Consider the following 21,439-nt stretch of genomic DNA (forward strand, 5'->3'; position numbering starts at 1 on the left):
AAAAAATAATTGGTAAAATTGGTCCAGGCGTTGTTGAGTTATGTGCTTACCAACACATTTTGATAAAGATGTAATAAGATAATAAATACCTATTTAGATAAAAAAAGTAGGAAGCTAGAGTCTTACATAAATTATGTATATAGTTTCTTTTTCATGTATGAAGTCCAGCAAGAATAAATATTTATTTTATTTCTAATTCCTTGGACAAAAAAATTTTAATGCGTAAATGAATTAGGTAGGTACCTACGAGTACAATGATTCTGTGTTTTTGTATTTAGGTATCAGTTTTTGTAGTAATGGTAATCTTACAAAGTCTAGTCCTCACTGATGTCATGTCTATGATTACATTTTGGAAATTATAGACAAGTTTTTACACAGTAAAGTTTTTTAAACAGTTGCTATGGCACTTATAACCGTATGCAAATTTTAATCTAAGTCTTGCTTTAAAACTTGTTCATAATTTCTTAATTTTTGTGAGAGTCAACAGTGATTGTAAACAGGAGACTAGTTGTTTAGAAAGTTAACTGTTGAAAATCTATTAAATATTTGTTATTTTACTCGTATCATCCTTTTTTGGTGTACTTATAGGTGCTTCCGGGAGCATATCGCCAGAAACTAAACGCAAAATCGAATCTTGCATTTTCTGTTCGAATGCACTTGTAGGCTTGGGATGCGCGCCATGTAAACGTTTATCGAGGCATTTTATCGATTTTACGTGATAAACCGAGATAAATAATATGCATCTATTTCGTCTTACAAATATTTTAATTAGATAAAAATACTATACANTATTTATTTCTGTGCACACAAGTTTAGAAATTATTATTCTAATACATTTAATCCTTTTTCATCCTTTTCCTTTCTAGCTGAGTCGTAAAATTTTCTCACGGAAAATCGCTACATATTATTATAATCCATAACTTTTTTCTACTTGTTCCCAATTGTTCTGCGGTAACAATACCAAAACAACATTGTTCGGTATAATATTGTGCGTCAGAGCCGCCGGCTAAACACACCCTAACTGCGTAATCATAGGCTTTCAAATAATAGAGGGCTGCCCATATAGAATTGCCATAAAACGGTAGTTATTACTTAAATAATTTCTAATATATTCGTACTTAATTATGGTGTGCATTTTGTGAGCAGTGATTGGAATTGAAATCGATAAGCCAGCTGTAGAAGAAATTAAATAAGAGCAATAGGTTTCGTTACAATATTTGAGCTGATGATGACAATCGCAGTCTTTCAAGACCCAGTGCTTTTAAGACATTAAAATATACATTTTTCTACGATATTTTCTCCCTTTGGTATTATAATTATTCCTAAAATAATTAATGGACAGAAAATATATGCTTAATATAAAGGATTACTTATTTAAGCTTTCATTCAACGCCACATGTTATATTTAGAAGGCAGGTACCATCAACATTGACAACAATTTACTAAGTGCAACTTTATTGTTGTAGGTGGTGGCTGTTAGCTCTTGTCTCCGTTCCAATCGAAAAAAGCTCATCGACGCCCTGGCACTTGTAAAGAGCACTTAACTTGATTACTTGGGCCGATGTGTGTGTCCGTGAAAAAATTGAGGGTGGTATACTGAGCCACGCGCCGTCGAAACCCTAGCACGTGGTTCGTAGCGTGTAGCCAACGCGTCTACAACACTAAATGGCGATGGAACGCCTCTGCTTTTAAATCCGATAAATATGGATCAAGAACAAGCACACACTCTATTTTAATACGAGTCTGTAACGATTACACTGGTAACTGTCATTTGAAACATAAACTAACAAGTAGTCGGTTCGTAAAATTCACGAAATTACCTTACCTTCCTACATAATTGGATATTTAACCCAATAAAATATGACTACTACTACTACACTTATTATTATTCTTTGCGACTACTACTGTTGGGGAGTTCGAAACTTAGAATCTCGAGTAGTAGGTAACCACAAATTGGAAGAAACAGTTTGGATAGACAGATTGTATGAAGCTGCTGGATTCTATCTAGAGCCTCTAGATTAGAGAGAATGATGATGACATAATAAACATTGTAGAGCTTGGCATTCCAAAATTCATGAATCAGTTGCGGCAAATGTAAGCCGTTGAAAATATTTTTATTGAAGAATATAAAATTACGTCTTGCTTACTTTGATTTCAATGGCAGACTAATGCACAGATTACTCAGTAACCTTACATAAACTATGTAATGTGTTTCTTTTAAAATTATACTGATTGGAAAGGAAGGTTGCATATTAAACATATAAAAAACAGTACAGAGTTATTCATTATTAAATTATCATAAGATCTTATTATGACTCAGCCTGTAGAAGTATAATATGTGCCTCGTATGGCAAATGTAGAAGATAAGTTGTAAATAAATAGGTAAATTACCTTTACCTACTTATTACAGGTTTTAATTTTTTGTACTATTTATTATAATGTTTCGCTTGATATCCCTTCACTTTTGGATTACCGGCCTTAGTGAACTATCATTAAATTATAATTGTTAGGAATCCATCAAGTTAAGTACAAAAATGTCTATTTAAATCATGTCAATGTTAAAATAGTAAAGTAAATCGTTTTACCTGTTTGTTAAACGTATTATTCAAGTTACTGTAACTATGCGGGATTATGGTTTACCCTATTCAGTAGAATACTCAAGTTAAAATACTGTATAGCATGTAAATACTTATCTACGAGTAGAACAAAACAATAATTTAATGCAGATAGAACAAAAACAATTAATTCGTTTCTTTAATCTATTTCTAAACTTGAATTTCTTACGGATTTAATGCAATGAGTAACAAAAAGTGAACTGTGAAGGCATCCGCTCTGGTTTTCAGTTATGCCTAAGATTACTCGTATGGTAGGTAATCTTTCCGAAAGTCAGAGAAAGCCGATTTGTGCAAATATACCGTGTAAAATATTTATATTACCACAAAAGGCTTAATTTATGTAAGTATAAATGGGATTGTTAAATTACTTGTTATGATCCACTTGCTCTACATGTCACAGAAATTGAAGCTAAAGCTAAACGAACTTAAAACATCATTGTATACTATTACTAGCTTTCCGCTCGCGGCTTCGCTTGGGGGTTTCCCGGAAATTATTAGAATTTTTCTCGCTGTAAAAACCATCCTTGGACTTCAAAGAACATTAAAAAAAAGAATTAGTAAAATTGGTCCAGGCGTTGTTGAGTTATGCGCTTACCAACACATTTTGATTAATTTTTATATTAAAGAAGATGTAATAAGATAAAATAATACCTATTTAGATAAAAAAGTAGCAAGCGAGATTCTTACTTATCCTGGGTAGTTTCTTTTTCAGGTATGAAGTCCAACAAGAATAGAAATATTTATTTTATCTCTAATTCCTTTGACAAAAAAACTTTAATGCGTAAATAAATTAGGTACCTACGAGTACAATGATTCTGTGTTTTTGTATTTATCAGTTTTTGTAGTAATGGTAATCTTACAAAGTCTAGTCCTCACTAATGTCATGTCTATGATTACATTTTGGAAATTCTAGACAAGTTTTTGCACAGTAACGTTTTTTAAACAGTTGCTATGGCACTTATAACCGTATGCAAATTTTAATCTAAGTCTTGGTTTAGAACTTGTTCAAAATTTCTTAATTTTTGAGACAACAGTGATTGTAAACAGGAGACTAGTTGTTTAGAAAGTTAACTGTTGAAAATCTATTAAATATTTGTTATTTTAGTATATCATCCTTTTTTGGTGTACTTATAGGTGCTTCCAGGAGCATATCGCCAGAAACTAAACGCAAAATCGAATCTTGCATTTTCTGTCCGAATACACCTGTAGGCCTAGGATGCGCGCCATGTAAACGTTTATCGAGGCATTTTATCGATTTTACGTGATACACCGTGATAAACCCGTACATTTGACGTCTTAAATCATCGACAAAATTTATCACGGCAGGATTCCTAGACCGTCTGGTGAGGAGGACCTTCATAGTCCTCCGTCACACTTACCTTCCAGAGCCTTGTTCCTTGCTAGCAGCGCGAGCAGCACATCGGGCGGCGGCGGATCAAGCGCGTGCATGCCCTCCAGCGGCGAGCCCAGGCCCTCGCGGCGCTCGCACTCCTCCTCCCCGAACCCGCCTTCCATCAATCCACTAAACCCAAGCACTGTAAACATCCACCACCGCAGCCCGCGACCGCGCAGCGCATCCCGCAGCGCACACGTAAACACAGCACCTGGCCGCCGACTAGAACGCGGGCGGCACGTGGCGGCGCCGCCCTAGCCCGCCCTCGCCGCCGCTCCTCGCACCGCCCTCCTACCTCCCATTGAGAAGTCATTTTTCACCCCCCGAATCTGATAAACCCTCGGGCGACGCGCGGGGCTCCCCCGCCCCGAACTAATTTGCCCGAGTCGCACGACACACCCCCGGTGCTTACATCCATCTACAATATTACTCCAGCACGTTATCCCGTTCGCAGGGGCACTTCGTTTCTACTCATCTGGTATCGTTGCGAAGAAAGGGAATTCTGAAATTAAAGTCGCTTTCATGCTTTCTTTCGCGGAGGATTTTGTTAATGAATTCATCTCGTGCTCGTCATTTCGTTTTTATTTTAACCTTTTTCATCTCAATATAGGTATTTTAAGTTTACCTCGTGTTTTCCGTGCTTTCAATACACTTTCTTGAACACAGTTTCATTATTGTGTAGCTTTACATAAGAACTTGTTTGGTAAAATATAATTATTTATACTTTGATGTGTTCCCATTATAAAAAACTAAAGATGTCAATTTTAATCAACATGTAATCTGTCAATTTAGCACTATTTACTGGAAATCGTTATATTTTTTATTTTTAAATAACTAGTATTTACAATGTCTACGTTTCAAAATATGTTTCTACGTCCTAAACCCGAAGAATGCGACCGATACAACCCTGATAACGTTTTCAGACGATTCAAAATGATAGAGTTTCCGACATCGTTTGTAGGCCTGTCGACTACGAAGGCTCTTGATGTCGAAGTTAATTTAACTGTGTCTGCTTACTTGAAGACCATGTATGATAGCAAACTGCTGGTAAATATTCGAGTGTTTTATCGTATCTAGATTATGTCAGTATTTCACAAAATGTTGAGTAATGTTTTTTGTACTTTGTGTAGAAATTCGAAGATGCCCGCGAAATATCAGCTGCTCATCGAGCATTCGATATGTCTCCAGTGGATAACCACACAGTATCAATCACTTTTAACCCGAAGAGCGAATGCATTTCGAAAGTGAAACATAACAAACAATTTGACAACAGATTTGTGTTCGACTTGCGGTTAATACAAGTGGATGGAACTCGATGCTGTAATAATGAATTTCACTCGGAAATCGGACGATACTATATCTGCGGAGAGTTCGAATATTGCAATATAACACACACCCCGTCTGTAGTAAACTTCGGTAATGTTATTATGAACACCAAGGTCACAAAGTATGTGCGCATCAGAAATGAATCTAATTTAATAGCTGCCAAAATGCAGTATGTTAGAGTGACGGGCTTTGAAGTAACGCCACAAAAGTTTTCGATACCACCGAATTCTTCTAGACGGCTGGCTATTGCAATAAAACCAACGTGCTTGAAAATCGGAAACAAATTAACATTTCAAATAAGAAACCCTCACGATATAGCAGACGAGATTACAGCTATTGATGACAATTATTTAATTTATGCAATCACACTTGAATCTAACGTTATATACCACAAAAGTCCGAAAATAGTGACTGTGGAATCTTTACACACGTTATGTGAAAAACATCCAAGATATACCTATTTGAACGAAGAACTTACTACGCACATGAAGAGAAAGGAAATTGCATGGAAATATCTAGAAATTTCTAAGTCGTTACACGCCAAAAAACCAGTCATAGAACGATTTAGTACTGGAAAAGATAAATGCACTTATGACATGCCTGTAGACATCAAAAAGGGAGATCCTAACTTTTGTAAACAAATAGCGGAGAAAATAAGTACCTACAGTCTTTTCGACGTTTTATTTTTGCCTTTTTCTGTTGATTTCGGTAGAGTCGGTTTATCGACTTATGGAGAAAAAGACCTTACGATAAAAAACAATAGTAAATACGATGTTGTTATTAATTTACTGAGAGACACTTGTGTATTATACACTGCAGAAAAAGTGTATACTTACCGAGTAAAATTAAAAGCTTTTGCAGAAACAAAAGTTACTATATTTTGCTGGGGTTTTGTTGAAGGAAACTACGAAGGAACATTTGAATATACGATTGACAATAAATATCTCCGAAAGCATCCTTATTGCCTTCAAGTTGGTAACCCAACCCTAATGGTATTGGAAAAGAGTTTGAAATTCGGTATGGTGACCACTGAAAGTTTTGTCACTTCCGTTTCAGTTCGAATATACAATTATTTCAATGTTAGTGTTGGTTTTTACTGGGACGAATTGCACCCAGACACCCCATTTGAAATAATTCCTTCTTCAGGCTTGATACCAAAACATACGTGCAAGATTTGTGATGTTATGTATGTGTGTAAAGCAACCAAAACCAAAACACATGAGGTTGATCTGATAACTGAAAGTAAAGTCCAAAAGGTCGTTCCTCTAGAATTGAGTGTTATAACCCGGAAGCTTTCAATCAAGTTTTTACAACCAGCAGTTATATTCAAAGATATCGCCTTGAATATAGAAACTATAGAAAGAGTGAAATTAGAGAATTCTTCACGAGAAATCGCACTGTTTCATGTCGTGGAGCCACTTATTCCTGGTTTTCGGATTGAACCAATGTGTGGGACGATAAGACCGAAAATGGTGATAACATTCGAAATCATCGTAAAAATTTCATGCATATTGGAATTTTCCTTTGATATTTACGTAAAAATCAATAATAAAGAAAATGTGATTCTACCTGTAAGTGGGAATGTTGTGGAACCGAAGCTCATAATACACCCAAAGTATATTTATATGTCACGCGTCCCATGCAATATGATAACTTATATTCCAGTGACATTCCAGAATATCAGCACTCTGAAAACATTCGTGGAAGTATTAGATACAGGAGATGACAACATATTCAATGTTTACATAGCCGTAGGAAACGAGAAACAAAGAGTGTTTGAATTTGATGTTGAAGGCGGCCAATCAAAAACCGTTTTCATAAAAGTGTTTGATATTTTTCGTAGAGAATACGAAATGTACATTCCATTTAAAATCAATGGACTATTAGGACCTCCAGACTTGAACACTTGGTCAACTGAACTTCAGCACTATATTGGAGAATATGAACAGTTCGTAAACTGACACATTTTTTTTATATTTTACATAAGTTGTAGAGATTTATTGTATGTTTTGTTTCTATTTCAGATGCTACGAAAATAATCCCAAGGTAAAAATTAAAACTATCAATAAGGATATTACATTTTGTCGAATGGCTGGCGTGATAACCGTACCTTGGATTCAATTTTCTCTTGAAAAATTTGAAATTGATTATATTCCTCACTCTACCAACACAAAAGAATTCACTATGACAAACATATCCAAGTATTACTTGTACGTTACAATATTAACCTCAAAACTTGCGCCAAGTTTTACTCTAGATTTACGAACAGAAGAAAACCAATCTATCATAAATGAAACCAATATCAAATTCGAACTGGATCGCCAAAAGGAAGCTAGTTTTTCCTTAAAGTTTCATCCAAAAGGTCACGGAAAATTTGTGGCTACTGCTCTTTTATATTTGGACAAACATATGACAATACCTTACTACAACCTTACATTTGTTGGAAAACGACAAACGCCTGCTTTAACTCCCAGTACTTACAGAATAGTTTTTCCACCCTATCACGTAGGGGAGAAAATAACTCGAACAATCACATTGAAATTGGAAGATAAATCGGATAAGGACTCATTCTCCTGTATTTCAAGAGAAGAAACAAACTTGAATGTGCAGTTCCTGGACTATGAAGTACAACTAGAAGGAGAACAAGTTTACACCATGATAACAGTGGAAATAGAAGTTTGCTGTCAGATAACTTACGCCAGAAATTTAACTCTGACATTTAATCATGATTGTGGCTCTGGTTGCGATGTGGAAGTATCATTCTGCTTTACGTATTGTCCTCTAACTTTGCATACAACATATTTTGTGAAGCCAACAGATAACCCTTACCCATACTTCCCTCTTAGTACACAAACTGAATTGTATGAATATTTAGAAGAATGCGCAAAGTTTTTGGAAAAGTGGATGTTTCAGCAAGGGTTTCGTAGAGATCTCTATCCAGTTATACCAGACACTTTCCATGCAATATCTTCAGCATTATCTTCGCAACCGGGAGGTACTAAATCAAAAGGCATCAATGTTTCTTATCTGAATTTTGTGAGAAGAATCGCAGGTCCCTTGATGAAGCATATTCGAAAAATATCGTAAGTTTCAGTTATATTTACTCGTAACTTTTAACACAGACATACCTACCTCTTAGTTTTATATTCGTTTAACTTTCAGAGTGCATGGTATTGACGAGTCATTTAAATGTATTAAAGAAATTCATGACACCTACAGAGAAATCCTTAATTTGTTGAAATCACGTGGAGCAGATTTGTGGGTACTACAAGCAAAATTCTTGTTGAGCTATGATCAATTTGTCATTTATGCTGAGAATGTGACCCCTAAATGTAATGCTGACATCATATTGAATAAGGAACTCCTGGCTGATGTGAATTTATTTAACAGACTCAACAAACAAAGCTGGATTGATTTTATTCTCCAAAGTTATAAGGTGTTCATAATGGACAGCTGCTTCTTTGACTGCGTCTGTGTGAGTTCTCAACCCAGAGATATCATTAAAGTACTGATCGATTGGTACAATGAACAAATAGCAATACAGCATAATAAGTTACGGGGAAAAGATAAACCTGTTAAAGTAATCACTAACATCACAACGGACTTATCAGATGGCATTGCTATAGCATCATCAATATTAAACTATTGTTCTTTTATGAGTGATCATTTTTTTATATTTTGTGAGATTGATGAAGATGACCCAAAGGGTGGTATCATTAACAATGCCTGCCTTATTATTGAAGCTATGAATTTATTAAGACTCTATTTTCCCTTACACAGTAAAGACTTTCTGGAGCCAAACTTTATTCAGATGTTATTTCTGTCTATTCATCTGTACGTGGTGCTCCCAATGTTTAAGCCAAAAGATATTATTAAATTCAATCCACCATTGTTACGAAGTTCTACGCGACAAGTAGCAATAGCACCTTCAAGTCAAGAATCGCTGATATTTACTTACATGATTCTAAACAATACAAGAAACAATTTCATAGTTGAAAAGGCTCCTTCAGGTGATAATGGAAAGAAAATGTTTTTGAGCGTAAAGTTTATCGCAAACTTTACAGACGAAGAAACATGCATACTTCTCGTTCACGGATATAATAAAACGAGAATATTTGATACATATATGATTTTTTTACTTCATGGTCACATTGGATCACTAAACCCAGTCAGAAAGTGTAAAGTGACCGGTCCCTTGTACCGTCCAAATAAAGTGGATGTTTTGGTATCATCACCGTTCCAAATGACGGCCTCCTATCGTGTTTATTTAACTGACAACGAACCTGTAATACCTGTGAAATTCGAAGAGGAACATAAGCCTAAATTTTATTTGAGGCGACTCAACCAAATAGATAAAGAAATCAATTTGAGTGGCTTACCGAAAGAGAGTGGACAAGAGGTAATGGAGCATAAGCTTTATTTGCAGTTAATTTGTCTGAGTACTCAGATTGGGAACACCTGGATTTGGTTCAGGGGTGAGATTGGAGAGTTCTTCATCAAAGTGACGACTCAACCGCGATGGGATCTGGCTATAGACACGTTGCAAGCGCGGGTGCGCACTTGGCCTATGGACCCTTGCAGCTGCGGGGAAGCGTGTGAATGCTACAGAACGACTGTTCTTGTGATACCACATAAAAACGATCTCATGCTGAAATCATTACGTTACGCTTTACTGGAACACGCATCGGAAGTCATGATGCAAGTTTACGATCGACTCATAGGTAAAATAACTTCATATTTCATTTTATAGCATAGCAGTAGTCCTGTTATCACAAATGCGCATACTTATAGAGCAAATTAAACGCGTTTACGCTCCATTTTCGGCACAATACAAGGTCTTATTGGCCCCAAAAAGATTTTTAAAAATTACAAATCAAATTTTGATTCTAATATACTTAGTGCAACTACTTCCTGCTTCATACCTGTCGCTATATCTAAACTTATAAGCTTTACTCAAGTGTAACATATGTACTTTCCTTTCACTATATTTGGTACTTAATTGCAGAAACTGCAACTGGCAAGATAATCCTGGGCATGCTGCTAGCTGAAGGCGGCACCAACATGTCAGATGTCCAGCACATCCTACGTACTGAGACCACGTACCGCATCACGTCGCGTGCGCTGCTCCCGCGCCTCGATCGCGTCAGGCTTGCGCAGCACACGGGGGCAATGCTAGCTTTGCCCGTCACGGTACCAACCCAAGACAAGTCGGAGAAGTACTCGGTCACATTCACCTCGGAATGCGGCATGGATATCCGGACCTATAGGATCTTGTTCATAGAGACCAGCGATGGTTGAAGTGAAATTCGAGTAAAGTTTACAAACTTCCAGAATTCATAAATGTGTCGTGTTTAAAATCTACTTACTTAGTAGGTATTTCGTATTTACCTATTTTAAGTTTTATAAGTAATGTACATAATTGTTGTGATTGCCACTTTGTATCGCAAAGTTACTTTATTTATTTATGCTAATTGAATTATATCTCTGCTATTATTCTTTTTTTGAATATCAACAAAGTCCAACCTGTGCAATACAATGCGCATATTTATAATGCATTTTAAAAATAAGCAGCAGTACCTTCCTGCTNCTTCTAAGCCAACGCAATCAAAAGATACAGCCGTTTATGCCACAAATTTTCGACACTTGCAAGGGAATCAAAACCTACAGGGTACTTCCAGTCGACCTAGAATCTTGAAATTTGGCATGAAGCAACGTTTTATAGCACACATAAAGGAAAAATTCCGAAAACCTTAAATTTTTAGTTACATTACAAAATATATATTTTTTAATAAATATAAACTTATTACTTTTTTCCTCATGAACGCGTAGAGCTATCAAGTTGAAATTCATATCAAATACTTAGATCTAATTGCCTTTAACCCGTGAAAAAAAAAAAAGAGATCTTTGTCTTAAATTTATGCTCCTCCATCTTTCCCCATTGTAATGTTATGAATTTCATTTTGCAATAAAAATACCATAGTTATGACTCGATTGTCGTAATGAACGAACTTTGTAAACCTTGCAGGTTTGTACGGAACCCTCGGTGCGCGAGTCCGACTCGCACTTGGCCGGTTTTTTCTGATAATCTTCCCGCGAGATTCATTACCTATTGTGGAGATTAGATAAAATAATGAATATTAGATGAAGATCGTGCTGTATAAAATATTGTCATATTATAATAAAGGTTACTTTAATAAAAACATCTTGTGACATGTCTAAGCAAGGAGCAACTTAATTTGTTTTTTTTTTTTTACACGTTGCTATCCATCTTGATTTCAAGTTCAATAGCAATCATTATGTAACTAACCACAGTAACAAACTGATTATGTAAATTTTATTGTATTTTTTTTATTCTGTCTGTCAATATAAAATATTCCGTTGATATTTATATTAGGTTTTTCATTTGGTATATTACAGGGTGGCCCAGAAGAAAGTTCACTTTTGAAAATTCAAGAAAACGAAAACTCTACATTGTTGTAGAACTTTAACTATTGCAATTTAAAGGAAATTTTATGCATTTTTTTTTAAATTTAACTTTATTAAATTACATCGCCCAGGAGATTTTCTTGACGCTTACAACATTCGATCAACATGTATCAAAATCTTGGAATGCGTTCGTTAGAATTACCTCGAAACCTATTTTCAATTATTTGCCGAATGCTCGGCTTCAGTTGCTGCATGGTTGTTGGATTATAAAAGTATACTCTATTCTTAATGTAACACCACAAAAAAGAATTGTCTGGAGTGAGATCAGGGCTTCCTGGTGGCCAGGAGATGTCACCCCTGACTGAAAAATTTTTTTTGTGGGAACATGTCTCTTACCATCTAAATGCTCTCATTTGAAGTGTGACACGTAGCCTCATCTTGATGAAACCAAGTGCTCTGGTCATAGCCTTGCGAATCTTGCAGCTTTGAAATCAAAAAGCTTTTCAGCCTACGAGGATAGCGCTCTCAAAAATTAATCATCCTTTCAATGCAACAAACCAATTAAGCAGGGGTGAAATCTCACTGCCTCTAAGAAGCGCTAATCTCATTCCAGCAGACTTCTTTTTGTGGGGTTACCTTATGAGCAGAGTATACTCTAATAATCCAAAAACTCAGCAGCATTCATCCATCCTGAATCCATTTTGAGGTACCTCTAACGAAAGTTTTCCAAAATTTTTATGTATGTTGACCGAATGTTGTAAACGTCAAGGGAATCACATGTACGATAAAATTTATAAAAGAAAGTAAATTTTAAAATAAATTGCACTAAATTTCCTTTCAATTGCAATAGTTAAAGTTCTACAAAAATGTACAGTTTTCGTTTCCATGAATTTTCAAAAGTGAACTTTCTTCTGGGCCACCCTCTATTTGAATTTAATTTGTGCCATTAAATTGTTTAAACAATCGAAGATAATTGAGTTTTTTTCATTGCTCTAGTATTATTGCATTTTCTAGCCTTTAAGTAAAGTCATTATGAGGAAGGCCAGGACCTTAGGAAGACACTTAAAAGTATACATGAGAATAATTAATATCCCTCGAAGCTCAGTCTTGTTTTCCAAATATGGGGGTGTAGACCAGTAGACCGACCCACTCTACATTTTTGCCTAAAAATTATGGAAGAGTTTTACGTATTATATGTAAGGTGGTGGACTGGTGGTGGTCCGGTATCACTGGGGGATCCCCCCACATCTGATTTACATACCAAATAGGTATAATAAAAATATTCAGTTTTTCAATATGTACCTTAAAATGTAAATAATAACAAAACTCTTAAACGAGAGTCGGTAGCGGAAGCGATCAGGTGCCGGGTACTGGGGGGTACTACCAGCTTAGTACTACCACGTGGCGCGCGCGCTGCCTTCACCGACCCACTCGACCGTGTCAGAGGAAAAAGGGTTATACCACTAATTAAACATGGTAAGTATCCAAATTAGATTCCAAAACAAGATCTTCATTCGTAAAGTATAAACTCTACTAGCTTTCCGCCCGCGGCTTCGCCCGCGTGGAATTTTGTCTGTCACAGAAAAACTTTATCGCGCGCGTCCCTGTTTCAAAAACCGGGATAAAAACTATCCTATGTTCTTTCCCGGGACTCAAACTAAAAATCGGTTGCGAGGTTTAAGCGGGAAAGCGTAACAGACAGACAGACAGACAGAGTTACTTTCGCATTTATATAGTTGTGTTATTGAAAAAATAGTATTTTTCTTTAAAAATAGTATTTTAAAAATATATTTTTCAGTCTGAACTTTTAAAAGACTCCTTTTAGAAGACTGGTAGCATTGTGTTCTTAGATTTCAGAACTACCTATCTAACTGACGGGTTTACCTTACTATTAGGTACGTATGCAATATCCAAGCAATTGTTTGTTTTGTTACATAATACACACAGGCAATAATAATACAATATATCCAGGAGGCTATATTAAAGAAATATAACCTCCTTCTTTAAGGAAGGCATCTTTCCCTAAGCATTTCCTGATCTGGATTAAATATAGTCGTTCCGGTATTCCCATCGGAGGTATTGTAAATAACAAGGATTATTTTGCACTTAATTAATTACATAATATATGATTAGTTTCCTTGTTTTCAAACTAGCGGAAATATAGGAAAAGTGTGCCATGAGAATTTCGCGACGGGTACTGGGGCGTACGAAGTTCGCGCTCTACGACCGAGGCCGACCCATACAGTGAGTTGTGACAGCAAATGATGATGCTCTCGTTGCAGTACAGTGTCTTCTGTTACATTGACCCACAGCGACATCATCCTATTGGTCCCTCTATCTGTCCTGCCTGAAAATTTGTTGAATTTAGCTTTTTTTAATCTAGATAGATAATATCAATAGCAAAATGGTCGAAAGTCTATAACGACTTTTGTTTTTTATTTTGCTATTGATATTATTATCGATTTGATATCATAGACTTTCGAACATTTTGCTATGTCGGATTATTGCTAAGTATCCGATTGCACAACCACCCAGGATTAAAGAACTTCGATATCACCCGAGAATAATTATTATTAACTTAAAATAATTAATGAGAAAATGGATTAAAATCCATCACTACAAAAGCAAAGATCAAAATATTTGATATCATAGACTTTCGAACATTTTGCTATGTCGGATTATTGCTAAGTATCCGATTGCACCAACCACCCAGGATTAAAGAACTTCGATATCACCCGAGAATAATTATTATTAACTTAAAATAATTAATGAGAAAATGGATTAAAATCCATCACTACAAAAGCAAAGATCAAAATATAATTTTAATTACGTTAAAGACTCTTTGATGGATAACAGAGCATTTGACGATTTGCAAGAACTAATTTAATTAGTCTAAACAAATAAAGATAATTTTGATTTTGATTTTGAACAAAAATCCGTTCTTATTTAAGAATAAACAGCAGGGTAGGTATAACTTATTGCACATATTTAGGTGCAATGTTATACCCTGCTGTTTATTAACACTACTGTAGACACTTAGGCGTTCAGAAGATTTATTAAGAAGACAAATTGTTTTTATTAATCAGTAACAATCGGCAGGTGCCCTAAATGCCTAAATCAGAACATAAGTAACACTGTGCATCATAGGGAGAAAAGCTGTCTAGTGTCTATAGACTAGGTAACGAATTAATTAATTTATGTGAACAATATTAATTTATTTCATTATTTTTATCAATAANATTACTTCCGTGCGGTACCAGGTCTAAAAACCTGGTATTAAGGTAGGTACATCATTACATTCTATTTTAAGAATACATCATAGATATATATTCATCACTTTCCTACACCGGACCCAATTGAAGTTATGCCTTTCGCACGACAAGGAAGACTATAATTTTCTTAGCCGCACGGTAAGCGAGACGTACACAAGGTCTATAGACCTGGTTTCGCACTCAACGTGTTAACAACTAAATTACTAATAACCGTTTGAGGTATGATGTAGGTAACTCAGTTAATTTAGTTGGTCAGAAAATTATACAATAGTAATATTCAAATTGTAATGTTTTGTGCCGCTCTCGTAAAAGGTTAACTTGTGTAACGAGAGTCAGGCTCAGGCTCAGTCAAGAGAGTAAAGGATGTTATGCGGGTAGCAGTGCGTCACGGGGTTAATTGCAATTTACTTGACAAAAATCCCTGTTACATCTTTAAGCACAAAATATTCTTGTGGTTTGCAGGCGTTTCCTGGTCTATTTACCTATTAACTATCAATGCGGGAAAACGCACTATGACTTATGACATAATAGGAATTTAATATCCTACTTCCTACTAACATACCCAAATGTGGAAACTTATGAGAAGGATAGATGTATGATTTTTACTCTTTCACGCAAAAAGTAATGAATGGATTTTCATTAATTTGGCATAAAAAAATATGTATAATAATTTTATAATAATTAAAGTATGTCGACTATGTTGTCAAGCAAGTACCCATTCATGCCAATCGGTTCCAAAAGCGTTAAAAGTCCGTTTCGTTGCAGTCGCGTCGCGTCGTGTGCTCTGCGCCTTAGCTCCGCGCCGTCTCAGACTCGCAGTAGAAAGCCGACCTGCGCTTGCGCCTATAAATCTACCTCGGTGAAACGGTGCCACCATTGTCTCACAGAACGACATCCCAACACCTAGTGCCTGCAACCAGTTCAATAAAACCTATTGCTTTATTAGAATAATACAATTAGTTCAAAGACTAACAGTGGTACAGTGTAACAGTGTTGTATAATGGATTCCCAACAGTTTCGGGAGTTCGGGAAAGCCGCCATCGATTTGGTTGCAGACTACATTGACAATATTAGGGAACGGTAATTATTTTAGATTTATATTTATTTGTTCCTAATAATTTAATTAATTAATTATTTAGACTTAGATTCCAAACAAGTTCCAAGCATATCCCAAGAAACGTTATACTTAATGGTATTAAATGAATACCTATTGAAGAGGATCGTTACGAATACTAGAATCATAATCACGGTACCACAGTGGGTATCAGGTTCGATTCCTGATCGTTGCAGAGCAGAATATTTTTACATTAGTAAGTAATTAAAATTGAAGTGTATAGACATCAGACATCAGCACAAAAGGCGCTCTTGTTATTTTAAAACATTCTCACCCAGTCAACCTTTGTAGTTTATTTATTTGTAATATACCTAAATCATCATTTTAAATATGTAGTGTAATAATATCCTTTTGTAACAACCAACGCAAATGACCCAGTTTGAAGTTTACGTCTAACATTATTTTGTTAGGAACTTAATTTAATCACAAATGCGAAATGAGTTTTGTTGTACAAATTTATTTTATTTTAATTTACTTTAATTAACAAGAAAACTAAGCATTATTTAATCTGATATTAAAACTATATGAATGAACTTTATAGTGTGTTAGCAGTTCACGCAACGAAAGGTAACTTAATTAAGGTTCTAAGTTTTTATAAACTGATTTTCACTTTGTTATTGAACAACAGCAAAAAGTTTAGTGAATTGTTTTAAATACTTAGTTCGTTTTCTAGTAGTTCACATTAACAGTGACGATCTATTCTTATTTATTCTTAGTTAACTCGTGTCTGGGTGTGATGGGAAAAGCTCCTTTGGGCTAGGAGGATGCGCGCTGTGAAATACCTACTCTTATCGACGTCATAATGTATGGGCAAATTCGATAAAAAGGCGTGATAACCACTTATCGCGGCGCGCATCCTAAGCCTAGCCTTCATGTGTTCATATTTGTGATATTTTTATTTCCATCATCTGTGGTTGTACTTAAATTAATAGTTGTGTATGTTACGGTCAAGTAGACAAATTAAGTAGATAATGTAGCCGACCAAATGATAGGTAGGTACAAGGTAATAAATACCTACATTCAATTTAATAACAAGAAATACTGTACACTTTTATGCATTGATCAAGAGCAAACACAATGGGCTATCTGCATCATAGTATGCATAATGCTACGCATGTTATTGGCACTTTTAAAATAAGTAGATTTTTGTATTTTATTAGCTTTTACTAAGTAATGAATAGGTATGTAAAATCTAACAATTTTGTTGACAATTAACATAAAATTACCACTTGCAAATACTGACTTATGATTGTGTATATTTTACATAAAACAGTTTGTATCATTTGAGAATTATTTTGATTCATAACACAACGAGATAAAGTACAAAGTAAAAACAGCAATAATTTAACATCCACGTGTACCGCTTCACGAGAAGATTCTGTCGACATGAAAGATGTTAAACGCGACACGAAACACTCCACCGATTATACAATTACGCCCGATTACAACATACTTAGTTAATTATGAACAAAGCTAATTAATAAATGGTATTGTATTTCGATGTAATTTTCCTGTTATTGTACGTTTTACAAGCCCGTGAATGGAATACTAATGATGGAACTTGGCTGTTTCTAAATCTACAAACATTGTAAACAAATTGTAATCTGGCCAAGGGTTCAAAATCATCCATTGTCTCATCTCAAAAATATAAGGCATCCCGCAAATGTGAAGCCAAAATTTTCTGCTATGCCTGTTCTTTTTTCCGCTTCTGAATTCAGACTATATTATTAGTAGTAGGTACTAAGGCTGGAAGTAACTACCATTTATTTTTAATGATTGCTTTGCTCAAAAAAAGGAAAATTAAAATTTTTATGTGAAATTATTTCGAAACTTTAGATTTACAAGAATACTTACTTTGTATTAAATTGTATTCTTTTTAATTATTATTGATTTACTTTAAATACAAGTAAATAGATAAGTGAAATAGTAATATTTCGAACACAAACGAAAACTTTCCTTAGAGTTCAATTAGATTTATGAAAATCATTCCAGAAATAAAATAAACAATTTTATTTTTAATTATCGTTACATTATTTTATTTTACAGGGATGTCCTGCCTTCAATAGAGCCAGGATATTTGATAGATATCCTGCCTGAAAATGCGCCAGAGGAACCGGGAGACTGGAGAGACGTTATCAAAGATTTTAACCAAATTATTATGCCTGGGGTAAGTACATCAGCAATCTCTAACTACCTAGACATGAAAGTGAATTGACATAAGTACTTACATACTTTTAAGTTAGTTCGTACCTACCAACTTAGGTAATTGTTTAATTAAGTGTTTTATTTGAACATACTTATTATACTAGGTTTTCCATCACTCTGTTGAGCACAGTAGTAAGAACATCCTATTTCCTTTAAGCTGGTAACTACAGTTGTATCATGAACCTATTTTTTTTTTTTTCATTTTTTTAAAAAATATTGACAATAGTTGAACGCCTAACATCCTAAACATACGCTAACTTGGTAATATATGTAGGTAACTACTACGAGGTTTGCAACCAAATTCACTCAAAGAACTTGGCCTTACTTAGCCTAATAACAGAAGGATTACTGTTCCATACTAGATAGTTTCAACTACATTGCGCAGGAAAATAAAATAGCAATTTGCTCTTAAATTAACGTTGTTTTCTTCTTGCAGGTGACGCACTGGCACTCCCCCAGGTTCCACGCCTTCTACCCGACAGGCGCGTCGTATGCGAGCATGGTGGGGAACATTCTTTCAGATGGCCTCGGCGTCATTGGTTTCAGCTGGGTTAGTATTGATTGTTCACATAAAGATACGCTCGAATGCGGTTCCTCATTGGAAATGTGCCTAGTAAATAACAATAAAAATTGCGATATAAGCTGCTGATAAACGAAAACTAGAAGTAGGTAATTAAAAAACTTGTACTAAGGAAAATTCTTAAGAAAACTACTTTACCTACTTACATGCAAAAAGAGACTTCTTAGTTCTAGAGATGGCAGTTTTTACATTAAAATTATTCTAACCCACGGGAACTTACATTTTTGTTTTTCCGTAAAAATAATAACGGAATCAATGATTTCCATCACCTATCTTTTTCACTTTTTCTCGTTTTATTATGAGAAACTTCTCATATTTTCTTCCTAAGTAGGTAACTAGGCCTACCTATGTAACTATTATTTTTTTCCCTTTCTAGCTATCCAGTCCTGCTTGCACTGAGCTGGAGGTGGTTACAATGAACTGGCTTGGTAAAATGCTCGGTTTACCCGAAGAATTCTTGAACTGTTCGCCTGGACGAGGTGGTGGAATTATTCAGGTCAGTAATTTTATCACTGTAGTGTAAAATATAAACACTATTCTATAACACAGAATAATCAGTACTAGTGAAGCCTTAATTAGTTATTAATTTGAAGTCTATCTAGAGTACTCATTCGTATTAAAATGTTTTGCAGGGCTCTGCAAGTGAAGCGACCCTTGTTGGCTTACTGGTTGCTAAAGAAAAAACTGTGCGAAGGCTATTGAAGCAGAATCCTAGCCTCGATGAAGGTAGCATCAAAGCAAAGCTTATCGCCTACACATCAGATCAGTGCAATTCCTCGGTGGAGAAATCTGGTCTACTCGGATCCATGACAATGAGACTACTAAAATCGGATGCTGACGGAAGACTACGAGGAGACACATTGAAAAAAGCCTTTAAAGAGGACTTAGCTCAAGGTTTAATACCATGCTACGTTGTCGCAAATCTTGGTACTACAGGAACATGCGCTTTTGACCCCCTCTACGAGCTCGGACCAATTTGTAACGAATATGATGTCTGGCTGCATGTAGACGCCGCTTACGCCGGAGCAGCGTTTATTTGCCCTGAATACAGACACTTGATGAAAGGAGTCGAATTTGCAGATTCTTTTGATTTTAATCCCCACAAATGGTTACTCGTGAACTTCGACTGTTCGGCTATGTGGGTCAAAGACGGTCTTGAGTTGATAAAAACATTCGACGTACAGAGGATTTACCTGGATGATATTAAAACAGACACTAAAGTCCCCGATTACCGTCACTGGCAGATACCTCTGGGACGCAGGTTCAGAGCATTGAAGCTGTGGACAGTTATAAATATTTATGGAGCAGAGGGTCTAAGAAAACACATTCGTAATCAAATAGACTTAGCGCAGCATTTCGCAAAATTAGTCCGTAGTGATGACCGGTTTGTGATTGAACCTGAACCATCTATGGGCTTAGTATGCTTTAGGCTGAAAGATGGTGACAAAATAACAAAATCTTTATTAGAAAACTTGACTAAAAAGAAGAAAGTCTTTATGGTAGCAGGTGCTTTCAGAGGTAGATACATAATTCGATTTGTAGTATGTTCTCGGCTTACGAAAAGAGAAGATATCGACTTCAGTTGGAACAATGTCAAGTATGAGGCTGATCTGATCTGCAAGCCAGAAATTCATAATAAACCTAAAATTCCTGCATTAGAGCACATCGAGACGATTACCATCTCAGAGAAATCGAAATAGATGGTAGGTAGTTATTGTATGTAAGTCACATTTAAATTAAAATATGCATAGAAATAAATACGAACTTTAGTGATTCGTACTCGTATTTAATTTTAATGTCGACTTTTTACTAATTTCATTAATTACAGTAAGTTTTGAACGATTAATGAAACAAAATCTTACGAGTAAGTAGTTACCTAGACCCGTAACTTTGTTGCGAAAATGTAACAATTCTTTCACGCAAGGACTATTGTAATGAATTTTGATGCAACTATCCAGTAATATTATAGCTTAAACTTACATCGAAAGAACACGAGGCTACAAATCTAAATATATAAAAGGAGAAACTGACTGACTGACTGACAGATCAACGCACAGCCTAAACGGCTAAACGTAGGCACTTGAAATTTGGAAGGGACGTAGCTTAGGTACCGTAGAGGTGCACTAAGAAAGGAATTCCCGAAATTCCCACGGGAACGGGAATTAGCGGGAAAAACGGGATTCACGCGTACGAAGTCGCGGGCGGCCGCTAGTTCATGATAATTTTGATGAAATAGAGGCAAGATTTGTAAATTGTGATGCCTGCGGTAGTGCGGTAAATAGTTAAGTACTCGACTCGTAATTGTAAATTAATACTAGAACTACTTAATCCATGTTAAATCTACTACGTAAACTTATTATGTGTGAAGATTATGTTAATAATGTGGGTTAACTTCTAAATCGTGAACCAGTTGCCTAGATTTTAAATAGTTAAAGTTAATTATTTAGCTACAATGGTACCTACCTACCTATCTAATAATAAGATGATTGCTTTTAGAATAGGTTTAAA

General features: G+C 35.5%; 2 protein-coding genes across 2 annotated transcripts; both read left to right on the plus strand.

Moving 5' to 3' along the window:
• The first annotated feature begins 4,854 nt into the window (after positions 1–4,854).
• Positions 4,855–10,750, plus strand: LOC114354534 (uncharacterized). The gene is made up of 5 exons (XM_028306957.1): positions 4,855–5,055; positions 5,139–7,282; positions 7,359–8,417; positions 8,497–10,055; positions 10,340–10,750. The coding sequence occupies exons 1-5, from the start codon at positions 4,855–4,857 to the stop codon at positions 10,630–10,632; spliced, it is 5,256 nt and encodes a 1,751-aa protein (XP_028162758.1). The 3' UTR covers positions 10,633–10,750.
• Positions 10,751–15,896: 5,146 nt separating this feature from the next.
• LOC114354577 (3,4-dihydroxyphenylacetaldehyde synthase) lies at positions 15,897–20,935 on the plus strand. Its single transcript, XM_028307025.1, has 5 exons — positions 15,897–16,112; positions 18,193–18,313; positions 18,788–18,901; positions 19,308–19,427; positions 19,564–20,935. The coding sequence occupies exons 1-5, from the start codon at positions 16,033–16,035 to the stop codon at positions 20,629–20,631; spliced, it is 1,503 nt and encodes a 500-aa protein (XP_028162826.1). The 5' UTR covers positions 15,897–16,032; the 3' UTR covers positions 20,632–20,935.
• The last annotated feature ends 504 nt before the right edge of the window (positions 20,936–21,439 follow it).

Source organism: Ostrinia furnacalis, unplaced genomic scaffold (genome assembly GCF_004193835.3).
Source record: "Ostrinia furnacalis isolate ACB-3 unplaced genomic scaffold, ASM419383v2 OfSCF2054, whole genome shotgun sequence".
NCBI classification, from domain to species: domain Eukaryota; kingdom Metazoa; phylum Arthropoda; class Insecta; order Lepidoptera; family Crambidae; genus Ostrinia; species Ostrinia furnacalis.

Excerpts from the sequence above, each read along its gene's own strand:
- LOC114354577 (XM_028307025.1), top strand. The coding sequence starts at position 16,033 with ATGGATTCCCAACAGTTTCGGGAGTTCGGGAAAGCCGCCATCGATTTG. Across the intron at positions 18,902-19,307 it reads GCGTCATTGGTTTCAGCTGG|CTATCCAGTCCTGCTTGCAC; the intron begins GTTAGTATTGAT and ends TTCCCTTTCTAG. Across the intron at positions 19,428-19,563 it reads GAGGTGGTGGAATTATTCAG|GGCTCTGCAAGTGAAGCGAC; the intron begins GTCAGTAATTTT and ends AATGTTTTGCAG.
- LOC114354534 (XM_028306957.1), top strand. The coding sequence starts at position 4,855 with ATGTCTACGTTTCAAAATATGTTTCTACGTCCTAAACCCGAAGAATGC. Across the intron at positions 5,056-5,138 it reads TGTATGATAGCAAACTGCTG|AAATTCGAAGATGCCCGCGA; the intron begins GTAAATATTCGA and ends TACTTTGTGTAG. Across the intron at positions 8,418-8,496 it reads AAGCATATTCGAAAAATATC|AGTGCATGGTATTGACGAGT; the intron begins GTAAGTTTCAGT and ends TTTAACTTTCAG.